General features: G+C 43.0%; 1 protein-coding gene across 1 annotated transcript in view; it reads right to left on the reverse strand.

Annotated features, from left to right (window-relative positions):
* Positions 1-561: 561 nt before the first annotated feature.
* Positions 562-13408, reverse strand: part of GOLGA7B (golgin A7 family member B) — a 173322-nt gene continuing 160475 nt past the window's right edge. The window contains exons 4-6 of the mRNA XM_086950193.1: positions 5897-5995; positions 3976-3978; positions 562-782 (exon numbers count right to left, since the gene is read on the reverse strand). Coding sequence (XP_086806319.1) covers positions 672-782; positions 3976-3978; positions 5897-5995 — 213 coding nt within the window. The 3' untranslated portion in view covers positions 562-671. The remainder of the gene's footprint in view (positions 783-3975; positions 3979-5896; positions 5996-13408) is intronic.

Genomic DNA, 13408 nt, shown 5'->3' on the forward strand with positions numbered 1-13408 from the left:
TTATGATTCAGTAAAATGTGTATTAAAACACAGCTGTAAGGGAGTATTCTATTGGCTATTTACTGTTATAGCAAAGTGAGTTGAAAATATGTACAAATTCCATGACAGATTTTCATGCCATTCACAAAATATAAATGTATATACAATGAATGAATATAAATGTAGGTTATTTATCCTGAAATTCTGGCATGCATCCCGCCCTCCTGGACCTGCTGAAAATACAACAAATCGAGATTTAATTCATTTTATGCTCCCTCTCTGCTTTGCCTCTTTGTGTCAAAACTGCAGAACGATGTTTGAGTGAGGTGTTAGACCACTTTTGAATAAAAATGCCATTATTATTTAGCAGGCATCAGAAATGTATAAGACAGAAAAGAATATCTTTTAGTTGTCCCACACAATTTGTTGGTTGTCTTTGCACAGCCTTTCTGGCTTCAATTGAATTTATGCTGAGTTCTAAATCTGCTCTTGTCTTTGATATGCACATTGCTCATGATATTTCAGCCCTTGTTAACTGACTTCCCTCCCTTATAAAAGCCCACCCAACCCTGAAATATATAAAAGTCACTTGTAGGCCAATATTAGAATCTTGTGCTCTGATATCGCAACCTGCGAATTTCAGAGAGGCCATCGTCCCGGCAGTATGGGTCCCCGCAGGGACTCTCTGCCAGTCATCGTCCAAGAGTGCCCGCCCCTCCCCCGCCAGCGCTGGTGGTGCTGCTGGAGCTGCCGCTGCTGCTGCTGCCACTGCTGCATCGGTCCTCATAAATTGCCACCTCGATCTGGAGAGAGATTGAGTTAAGGAAGGAAAAGCAATGGTAGACATTAGATAAACATGAAACAAGCCTTAGGTTCAGATCTTCTTTCTGTACATATCATGTGGATTGCTCTGTTTATTGCCTACCTTCTCCTCCTGGCAAAATGTATGCCCCCTGTGGTATGATTCCAATGTAATGACTTGTGAAATCCCCTGTTAGTATGGCAAGATGCATCCATATAAATGGAGGTAAGGTTTGACTTACCTTGTATTGTATTTCTTGGCTACATTATGTCTCTCCCAGGGCAAGGATAGCATAAAGCTAGCTTGAAGTGCCTAGAAGGAATTATGTTTTACAGCATGCACTAGAAGCAACTTAATCATAAACATTAACTCAACCCTAGTTAGTTAATTTAGGAAAAGGAATAATAGCACTCAGTGTGGGGTGGATTGATGTCTTATGGCACATTGTGGCTATCTGGAAATAAAATCGCCTTTGATCTCGGTACTGTAGTACTTGTTGATCATGTGGTATCAAGCATTTCTTGTGCTGTAATCCAGGCACAGCATAATGAAGACCTACAATGAAGATGCTTTTGAAGATATTGGAAAACACAATCTGTTACAATTTCATCACTCCACTTCTAGGGGGGCATGCACATGGACAAACTCAAGCCTGAAAGTCACAAATAAAACTAAGTAAAAGTCCCTGCATGATTTTTGTCTGCTTCCCATTTTAATTTTGGAAACATTGGAAAAACGGTGTTTGCTTCCATGGGCTACAGATCTCAGAATATTCTGCCCAGTATTCATAGGGACCTGGCATCCACGGTGCAGTACTTTCAATGGGAGCAGCCTATTGTTCCTCAGCACTGGTTTCTTTCTTCCAAGACTTCTGAGAGGTGGAAATTGTGCACACCTGTGACTAGTCTTACGCAGCCCAGCCGCGTGACTCCGGACTGGGCTAACTGCTGCCTCAAATGCTTTTAAGCTGCCACTGCCTGAAGTTCCTTGCTCTTGTATTGAAGTTGGTTCCTTGGTGTACCAGATCTCTTCGTCTCTTTTCCTGACCAGTTCCTGCCTTGCTTCAACCAGAGCATGTGTCCTGTTCCTGTGTCGCTTGCTGTGGATTTCTCCCAGTCCTGATTTGCCTTTCTTTTAATCCCTTATCAGCCTTTTTTTCTACAGTCATTTGCAGCTAGTGGACTGCGCACTTTCTAATTGTTCTATGCTGTTTATTTCTATTCCTCTGTCATTTTCCTTGCGTATTCAATTTTTGTCATAACTCTTGCATTAAGTCCGGTCTCCTAGCTTCTGCTCCTTGCTTATGAGCCTTTTCTCTGTGTTTCTCTTGCAGTCACTAGCTCCTTTACAGTTCCAGCCTCTCTTGTTTGCCTCAGTAGATAGAATCTTTGTTCTTATCTTGCCCCATTTGTTCTGCCGTTTTTCCTTGAATACCCTGCTCCTTACTATGTGCCACCGTTCTTAAGTTCCTTTCTAATGCTTGCTCAATTTACTCCACTTGGGCTCTTTGCGTCTGGTAAGTGTGTTATTTTGTCCTCACCTGTGCATAAGTGTATTCTTTTTGTACTGGGGTTGACTCCTGGTATCCAGGACGTAAACCCTGCACCATCCTTTCTCTTGAGTTACATGTAGTCTTAAGTGCATTAACTCTGACAGTGGGACATATCTGTTTCCCAAGGAATCCCCACTGAGTCTCCTGCTGGACAGATAAGTGCTTGTCTTGTGTATACAAGTACAATCCGTGTTTGAGCCCTAGAGTCCAGATACAGAATTACTTCTGCTGCCGCCTTTCAATGGGGTTTCGCAAAGTTGACTACCTGTAAGAGTAATCTGCACAGAGACATTGGCATTCCCTGTTGCTATGAGAATCTCTGTGTCTTACCTGTGTACAAGACAAATTGTGTATTTGTTAATTATTGGTTCTGTTCCCTGTTCACCCCTATTAGAGTTGTTTTACCTTCTCTATCCTGTTCTTTACCCTGTTTTCATTTGTTCTTTACTGGCGTATACCTTTGCCTATTTCTCTGCATTGGAACTCAACTACCGTAGGCAGATATTACTTAATTTTGAGAGATGCTCCTCCTGGAGTCCTTGATACAATCTGACATAGGGTGGGTGGTGCAAATTGTAGTTTCCGGAGCCTAATTTCAAAGAATTTGCTATGTTCTTTGACCAGAAAATCAACTCCATTTATCTTACTCTGCCATACCTACCAAGCAGCTCCAAGAAGAACTTGAACCTCCCTTATAAATCCAAATAAATGTGGTTCAATGTTGCCCTTCTATCGAAAAATGATTCATTGAAGCTGCAGACCTGTTATCATAGTAAAATGCTAAATTACTTGGTTTAATTCATGACAAAATATTTAACCTGCAAACACATATTGGTGCAATAGTTAAGAGTGCATATTTTCAACTATTCTTTGGGACCTTTGTCTGTTTATTCGTTTACAAGACTGCAAAGCACTTGTTCAGTCCCTGGTATTGTCAACAATTGACTACTGGAACTCATTCTTGACAGGTCTACCTAAAGTACCCGTCACCTCCTTGAAGGCAGTACTACATGCACTGACACGTTTCGTTACTGGATCCAAATAATTTGACCATAATACTTCAGTGCTTTGAACTCTACAATGGCTTCCTATGGAAGCGATATGATTCTACTATGAAGTACTCATTAGGCTTTAAATACTTGCACCCTCTGTTACTTAGTAAGGATAGGCTTGTTCTACAACCCCCAGCATGCAAAAAGAAAAGCACAATGATCCTTTCTGGCAGTGTGACCAGAGTCTAGAATTCTCTATCTACATTTCTCCGAGTTCGCACTGATAACCTTCAAGATTGAGCTGAACCATCTTCTCATTTACAGACATTGCTTGTCTCGGCTTAAATAAACGCATCGTTCAGATGCTTATTCCACTCTCTTCCTTGGTCTCTAGTTCCTAGCCCCCCGCACTCCCTTTTCCATTTTCATGCTCTTAACCATGCAGGGCCTTGTAGACAGGGCTCTGCATGGAGGAGGAGTTACGGATATTCAGCATCTATTTACCCGGTACTCGCCACAACGATGCCTTAGGTCAACCAAAACTGGACTGATTCTGGTCCCTAGGATAAAAAGAGCCAGATGGAGAGGAAAATGTTTCTCCTACCAAGCTGCTAAACTGTGGAAATCCCTTCCCACTCTGATGAGAGTACAACCTAACAGAGTTCTTCTTAGAAAATCGATAAAGACGTGGCTCTTTCCTTAGCTTGAGAAACACTAACGTAGGCTTCGGTATTCACCTTCCTCAGCGCCAATACGCCTCAGCAATATTGCGCTTTATAATACACCAGTCAGTCAGTTAGTCAGTCTAAATGATTTCTAGATAGATGTCTTTCACGAGACTTCCCTATCCTGCCTTATCTCTACAATGTTTCTTTTATTACACTATACTCTTTCTTCTAGTATCCTCCCCAGATATATTCCATGTTGACAACAATATAGAATAGAGATATATCAAACCTGTACAGCTTCACAAATTCCTATCTAAATATTGCTGTGCACGCATATTCTGAAATTTGTACATCACAGAGTGAATTGCTACGCTGTACTTGATTCATGGTTTGGTTCCTGTTCTTGCATTAATGTTGTTTTATTCGCTTCACTCTATCTTCTAAATTTGTTCAATTTTATCGTTGCTCTTGTAAAGCACTCTAATGTTTTTCGGCCGAGAATGCTATACATAAAAGTGGGTATACTACAAATACGGCTGGTTAGTGAGGGTTGGTTCCTGTTATTTTGCACGCTTTAGCATGTGTGCTCCCTAGCTGCAGATATCTATTTTATGCTTTACATCTGCATTTAGTGCTTATATTGTTCCAACACGAGTGAGAAAGACCACGTTTCTGAATTGTCAATGGTATTTTCTAATTTTGCATGTTGTAATATTTTTTTATAAATTGTCAACCACATACTTTTTTCAGACCCTTTGGCAAGAGGCAAGACCCCTTCCATCATATCTCCCCTTTCAAATTCTCTCATGCTTGCAAAGCTTTGAGAAGGTTTTGGGATATACTCCTTGGGGCAGATTTACAAGAAACTGATGCATCTGCATAGATGCGTCAGTTTCCCAGTGCCTCCCTGCGAAACCCTTGCGCCACCTTGGATGCACCATATTTACAATATGGCGCACCATGGTGCAAGGACTGACAGATGCGTCAGAAATTTGGAGGCATCGGTTGGCGCAAAAGTCACACATTGCTGGAGTTGTGTCGCAAACACAACGCAACTCCAGCAATTCACTGCAAGGCCTATTCCCAATACACTGCATCACTCCTTCCTCCTGCTCCAAGCAGGCATAGGGTTTTGACACAGTGGCGTCCTAGAAGTGGCGCAATGAAATCTTGTAGATTTTATGGCGTCACTTCTACAAGTCTTTCCTGCGAGGGAATGTTCACCCTGCATACATTAAACGTGACACAGGTACAATGTAACACAGGGCCTTACAACGTGATGCATCTCCCTAGAAGCGTCACTTTGTAAATTGTCCACAACGTGGCGCACTGTTTACGCTGCTGCTGCGTCACAAAAAGTGACGCAACGCTGGTGCAAAAGTGTCGCAAGGGGCTTATAACTCTGCCCCCTTGCTCCCAACAATGTGAGTGATACATTCAAATGAGATGCACAATGACAATACAAGTAACATTTTGTCATTTTGTTTTTCATCCTTAGCAATTGCAATGCGAAAGTCTGCTGCTTAGAGTGGTACGATTTTCATTCAGTAATATGAGTGGGTTGTCTATTTTATATCTATTAACTGCAGTGCAATAAACTAAAGTTTTGCCATTCCAAAATGTTACTCTACATTATAAAATAGAACTACGTCACTCAATTAAATTAATGTGCCTATCTTTTAATTGTCTTGTCTGCCTTTTAAATAAATAAACATTGTTATTTATATAGACATGTACAATTTATCACTGATCTAGTGAGCATATTAAAGGTTACTATAGACTTCCAATTTTCTGTACCCTGCTGCTCCCTTGCTGTGTTTCTAAATTGTCACTTTAGAACACTCCGAGCCGAGCTAAAATGACAACCAGCAAGGCAAGAAGAGAACTTGAAAAAGGATATCACTCTCATCCCACGTTCAACAGGGTCTGTGATTAAGAGTCCACGGGGAGCGTAGATCTTCTCGTTCTGTTCCTGGATGTACCTGGATATCTTCTTTAGCACCTGTGGGGAGACAAAGAGCCACCATTAAAAAAGAGCCCTCTTCTCCTCTCCCACTTACTAGCCAGAAATGAAAGGATTGGTGATCATATATTTAACTCCAGAGTAAAGCTTTTCCCTAGATTTCTACAGATTTTGTTTGAAAGTGTGTCCCTGTGACTACTCTAGAATTTGTATACTTGGTCCCCACCGAATGCACGCCACTCCTCCATGAAAGAATGGTGTTTCAACTAGCTGAGAAGACGACACAGGTACTTTTTATGTACAGTGTGGTATATACATTTTATTTAGTTTCCACAGTAGCACTGTATTAACAGTTAGCCCCTGCTTCTATATGTAGGTCTCAAGGCATGTGTAGTTGTGTGAAGGTAAGTTCGGATAGGTGTTTTCTGTAAACAGCTAACTTTCTTGGCTGCAGCACCTCACCCTCCATCATCTGAATCAGAAGGGATCTTTGAGTGAATTGAGTGAACATGAAAGTCTTCTGCTGACGTGCTATTGTAGAGACTCTACACTTCATCTCATCCTGTTCTATTGGCCTAAAGTCAGTGCTCGATCTTTGTGCAGAGAAGAAACAAATGTACCTCACTCAACATTTGAGCCATCTTTGTCTTTCTTGAAAGAAATTTTTATTCCTAATTTGTGTCTTTATATGACCAGAGAATGCACCAATCCCAATGTTCCATGTGTCTATGTAAGCTTGAATTTTGGGGGTGACAAAGCAATTCTACTCGATGTGAAAATTATTTCTGAACAACAACTAGGCTGCTCTTCTAGGAGGCACAGTTCACTTGGAGCCTCCATCTACTCGAGATCTGCAGGCATGAGGGAGAATGCCTTTGAAATATTATGAGTGTTCTGCTTTGAGATACCGGATATAGCTCTGTGGAATCCGACTTCTAGTTTCATCTGTAGTTAGGACAGACAAATCAGGGAGAAGGCGCTAGAGCAGGCCTATCTGCATCTCGTAAAAAGGAATTATGATTACTAATACAAACAATGAATTATAAAAATAAACAATGATTTGTACTTATTAGCTAGGAGTACACTTACTACAGAAAGAAATACATAAGTGCAATGGTCCACCCCGCCTTTGCAGATTGACACAGGAAGTACTTGAGTCGGCAATACTGGAAGGGGTGAATCCTTTTTAGGTCTCGCTAGCGAATGCAGTGCAGCTGCTTCGCTAACGAGACTATTGCTGCCGATTTCTGTCCCGAAGGGAGACAGAAGTTGGCACGCGCGGACAGGAGATGTGCACGCGTATGGACAGCTGTTCCCGGAGGCTGGCAGCTCTCGCATCGCGTGCCTTCAGTTTCCCTCCCCCCGTCGCTCCACTGAGCAAGCTTTTTTTTACACTCTTAGCTGTCTCTGCGATGTCTCTGTCTCTACGCTGACTCTAACGCTGTCGTTTGTATTGATTTTTGAGGGATGGTGACTCCTTTTTTGGCAGGTTAAAATGTTGTGCTTGACACGTCCTATCGCAACAGAACAAGCTTAACTTAGGGTTTTATAGACAGACGAGCCTCGTAAACTAAGTTTTGAATGGAGCAGAGCCTCAGCTGCAGAGGACTTTAGAAGGCCATCTTAAGAATGTAAGGTCGCGGCCAATGGCTTCGCAAGTCTATTCGAGCTTAGGAGGCGGTCAGTGTCAGGTTCTGTCTGACATTTGAAAGACTCTTCCCTACCTCTACCGGCCTTATCTAGCACACGTCAAATGACTAATACAAAAGGCTCAGAATAAAATCAGAAAAGTGTAGTAAGTTCATGTTGAGCAGGTGACCTACCGAGGGAAATATGATTGTGCCTTCAAACTCTTTTATGCAACAAGACTTCATTTCACTACACAAAATGAACCCCTTCTTCTCAGGTTGTACTGCCCATTCGTCTGGGTCATGGAACAGTATTTTTGGATTTCAAGGCTAGTCCTCACAACACCGCATGCATGCTTCCAGAAGTGATATGCCTGCTCGGAAAGAATTACAGTGACGGCATATTACGCTGTTTTTGTACTTATGTTACAACGATCACTTAAGAGTAAAAACATGCAATTGTTCAGAGTATGACAAAGCATCATCTCATTGGGTTATTGTACCTGAGAACAAGATCTCTAAGTAACCAGAGGAGTCAACAAGTTAAAACACTTACATTGTTGACTCTGACTTTCAACCTTCTGAGGCTGATAACAGAAAGAGTGGCGTTCAGTTGGCAATATTTAAAGCACAAAATGATTTCAGACGTATACCAGAAATAAATAAAACATCATCCACTATTTTAGTTTTAAAATGAAATCTAGCAAAATTTACAAAGGCACAGTTCTGAAGTGCCCCTCGTTGGAATGGTGCCTTATTTCATTATCATTTCCTTTAAGAATAAAAGAAGACAGAAAGAAAGAATGTTGCAACAAACAAAGTTTATATACGGCCCCCTTACATTTCGATTGCTACCGCATTTCAACGTCAAAATGTCCTGATTTCAATTGTGGCATCCTCACACCTATGTATTGCTCATTATTACTTCCCCACCACAAAACTTGATGATGTGGGCTACATCACTGGCTCACTCCTTGCCATGCACGTGCCATTGCCTGCAGCTTCCCCATTTTCTGACAAAAGGGGTCTTGCGGCAGCTGAAGGCTGCCTGGCACAATAATACAAACTTGGCAGCACCTGCCCCTGTAATTCTCGTAGGATGCAGCCGGCATGGTTATTGATTTGCCATTACCCCTTTCCATATCTCATCAAATAAGATTATACGAGAGGTTATAAATGAGGTACAGAAGAAAATGCTGCACCAGCCATATGGCTCAATGTCAGCAGAAGCTGCAAGGGCCGATCCGGTCCCCAAAAAAGAGTGCTGGTGGCGCCCACCGGCCACCACCGGCTCAAATTAAGCACTGACAAGAGCTGCGTGGAAATGGGTGGCGCCTCTGACATATCTCTGTGGCCACGAGGGCTGCGTGTGTCTGGGATTGTCCTGCTAGGAATACTGAGCTGAACTACCCCCACTCCGCTCTAGTCAGCCCCAGCAGCACTCCCACCACGGGCCGCTACTGCGTGCTAATAAAGGAGGTCTCTGTGGAGGAGGACACTGGTGCTCTTGGGTGTGGAGTGGGACAAGGACTGCTGGTGAGGAGGTAATGCAGATATTGGAAGGCCAAATGCAAGTGTCCTACTCAAGTATTACACTGAGCAGTGTCCGAGCCATTACATTGCGCCCAGCAGTATCTTTTTGTTTTTTCCTCCATCATCAGCGAGCATAAAACACTGCAACACAAGTTCAACCCAGTTCTTGTATATGACAACAGTGTCGGCCCTTACCCAGGATATTCAAAGTAATAAAACAATGTTTGAAAATGCTCCTTGAAATTTGGAGATGTGGTAAATGTAGAGATAACTTATGCAATAGCAAGTGTAAGTAGACAAGCAGAAAAAATGCTATTGCAAACAAATGTATGGAAATGTGTAGCCGGCTTTTGGTTAAGACTTGTTCCTCTATTGTTATGTTGTAATAACACAGCAGATGAGCTAGGCAGGCCTGCAGTGAAATTGTGCTTCTGTCCTTATAAGAGACCATCATTAGAAGGTGTTCTTTTTGAAGTTTGGGACAACCATGAGTGGCAGGAGGAGCAGTCTGTCGACTGCCAACATTAAGAATCTATAAGTCCTGAAAACTATCAGGAAGTTGCTGCTACGGATATATGCTGTTCGGAAGTATTGTAGCCGGTTTTGAGCAGTGCTTAGTTTGTAAAACAAATAAGTGCCAGGGCTCTAGTCAGCAAGCCACTTCCACCTACACTGCCCATTGCTGCTATCAATTTCAGTAACAGCCTAACTAATAAGTCTCTACAAGTGTGACAATTCGGACAATTTCAGGACCTCAAAGTGAAAAGAATGGCTTTGGCAGCAGGTATTAGTCATTCTTAATGTATATTGAATTAATGAACAACTGTTGTTGTGATCATTTCTGAATTAAAAAAACGGCACCATGTGGCAGATTGTCATTGGTACCAGTGCTGGCAATTAAGTGCTGATGCTAAGCACCGCAAACCACTGGCTCAAATTAAGCACTGGTTTTGAAGAAATCAAAATGCTGGAAATTATTAGCCTGTCTCCTTTTATGTCAGGTTATGATCTATCAGATGTAAGTAGTGCCCATGGTGTATCTTTTAAAGTTTGTAAACCACTTACTTTAAGATAATTTGACTGCCAATGCATACAGTGTGAACAACCAATCTGACACTGTATAGACACACTTAACCCATTAATGTGTCACAGAATTGCAATTTGGTTACAATACATGCCAAAAAGCCTTTTTTCTATTGCAATCGGCCCAATTCTATGAATCGAACCTTTGTCAAACGCAAAAACATTCACACATCTGGCCTTCAATGCCCTTACCCCGCTGTGTGCCCTGGAATTGTTTGCAAAGTATATTACATTTGGCATCAATATTTTTTGCAAACATTCAACTGGTGGGGAATTTAGGCCATGAGACAAAGTACAGAAGATATACAAAAGCCCTTTCCATTTCCACCAAATGAGACGAGTTTTTGAGTGCAATATATTTCTGTAAAACAAAATGGACAATGGGAAAAATTACCAATAAAAATATGTGTATAATCCGGAACTTCACCAAAACAGAAAACATTTGCCCCTGTAGTGCAGGCACCCTTGCCACATGGTGGCAGGGTGCCTGCACTAGCGCTAGGCTTCTTTTTATGCACCAGTACTAGGGAAACACAGGAGTGAGACGCAGTCTTGTGAATATGGCGCATCCCTGCTTTTTAAAAATGTCAGCGGTACAAAAGGGGGTGGCTGAAGATGGCTGTAATGCAAAATGCCACTGGATTCAAGCAAGCCTGGCTGAAGATGGCTGTAATGCAAAAACAGAAACCGCTCCTAGGAAGCTTGTTTCCTCTCTAGGGAAGGCATGGCATGGCGGTTCGGGCTGGACTGTTCCCATGAGGCACAGGGTCAGACTGATTTGCATATGGCCATGTCTGAACTGGGGTGGCAGAGTGGGCTAAAGAACGGTGATGGATTAAACCCAGATCTGTTGACTGGGTGTGAGTGTTTGATTGGTTCAGATGCTCCGTCCATCACCACCCCCTTTTGTACCGCTTTGTTCGTCATAAATTGGCAGGGTATGCTCAGACGTGAGTCCCTTGCTCACTTTTCCACTGGATTCAAGCAAGCCTGGCTAAAGACGGCTGTAATGCCAGAAACCGGTCCTGGGAAGCTTGTTTCCGGTCCAGGGAAGGCATAGCTTGGTGGTTCGGGCTGGGCTGTTCCCATGAGGCACAGGGTCAGACTGATTTGCATATGGCCATGTCTGAACTGGGGTGGCAGAGTGGGCTAAAGAACGGTGATGGATTAAACCCAGATCTGTTGACTGGGTGTGAGTGTTTGATTGGTTCAGATGCTCCGTCCATCACCACCCCCTTTTGTACCGCTTTGTTCGTCATAAGTTGGCAGGGTATGCTCAGACGTGAGTCCCTTGCTCACTTTTCCACTGGATTCAAGCAAGCCTGGCTAAAGACGGCTGTAATGCCAGAAACCGGTCCTGGGAAGCTTGTTTCCGGTCCAGGGAAGGCATAGCTTGGTGGTTCGGGCTGGGCTGTTCCCATGAGGCACAGGGTCAGACTGATTTGCATATGGCCATGTCTGAACTGGGGTGGCAGAGTGGGCTAAAGAACGGTGATGGATTAAACCCAGATCTGTTGACTAGGTGTGAGTGTTTGATTGGTTCAGATGCTCCGTCCATCACCATTCCCTTTTGTACCGTTTAAAAAATGTCAGAGCATGGTCCTACTGAATTTAGTACAGCTCCCACCTCACATTTTTTATGTAAATATGCCCCACCATTTTACTGGCAAAATTTGAATAAATTATAAAGGGTGCAACAGATTAATAATTTGCAACTCACGATCCCGCTTATTTGTTGTGAATGTGCCGTTAACTAAGATGAAGCACATTGAAGTAGCTGATGAGTGATAGTTCAATGGGAAAACATGGCCAACGCAGGCCCAGGAACCAAAAACAGATCTGGCAAAAATACTAAAACCTGCACTGCCACCATGGTCCCTTGGCACTATCTCTCTGTTTACATCCAACCATGTTCTTGTTCTCCTTCTCCCCACTCTCTCTCTCTCAGTCTCTAATTACTTTCTCTCTGCCTTCGCCATCCCTCCTTCTCCGTGTCTCTCTGTTGAAGCCTCCCCCTGCCTGCTGCAATTAACCTTGGGGAACTGGGGAAAGTGAAAGAGGTACCAAGAAGGACCCTGGACTTTCAAAACCACCACCAAGAACTCCAGCCTCCCGGGAAAGGGCTGGTAAAATAAAACCTGCCCGGCCCTTCACCGAAATACAGCACAGGTGGCCTCAGAAATAAATGGAGAATATTGCACCACTTATAATATGCCACATGGTGCGAAATAGTAAGCAGTCGAAAACGAACACAGCGTAAAAAAACAGAAAGAGCACCACGCTGCTCTGTTTGGAAAATCCTTCCCAGGGCGAGAGCATTTCACCAACGGGGCAACATATGACTGGATGAATGATTGATTTTACATGGATACTTGTAGCTTCCCTCGGTATCTGGAAAGTAAGGGTGAAGCCAAAAGAGTCAGCCATATTGCAGAGGACAATTTACACAATTTTCACAGTCTTAACGCTGTGCTAGTTTACAGACAGTGATAGACACGCAGCCCCTGTTCAAAAAAGGGACCAATTGTTGTCCTTCGCCTGGGCCCCAGAGAGGTTTCTGCTGTAAAAGTTAATCCACTCTGAAAGGTCAGGCTGGTTTACGAGGCGGGCCCTCTCAGACAGGGAGTGCGCGGGTAATTACTCCTGTGCAGATTAGATCCTTCCTCAATGCGCGTTGAAACAACCTTCGGCAAAGTACTAAAACATTGAATTAACGTCTCTCATCAAGAAACGGGGAGATAACGATGTAAAATGCCAAGTCTGACGTATGGCTCCATCCTGCTCACAAATGTTTAGCTTTGCGTCCTTTGGAATCAGCTCAAGGCTCAGATATTTTTCTTTAAATTTATGTATGCCTGGCCGGCAAAAGACATTTCATTAAACCTAGGTCAATTTGTCTGAGTGCAAATTTTAATATTTTCCACCACATGGAACGATTAGCACGTGTACATTTAAAAAACAAAAAAAAACAGGGCCATGCCGCTGGAAGGTCACTTTTTGTGACGCTCAGGTGGCACAGGAACTTACTCCATATTTACGAGGCAGCACCAAGCCACTTTTATTTTTTGGCTTAATGCTGCCTCATGAATATTGTTCCCTTTAATGCAGTTCTTTACGTTAAAGGGGCATGCAATGGGTGTTGTTGGGGGCATTCCCAGCAACATGCATGGTTTTCGATACTGCCCCGGATTTACGAGAAATCGTAACT

This window comes from Lissotriton vulgaris, unplaced genomic scaffold, assembly GCF_964263255.1.
Source record: "Lissotriton vulgaris unplaced genomic scaffold, aLisVul1.2 SCAFFOLD_775, whole genome shotgun sequence".
NCBI lineage: Eukaryota > Metazoa > Chordata > Amphibia > Caudata > Salamandridae > Lissotriton > Lissotriton vulgaris.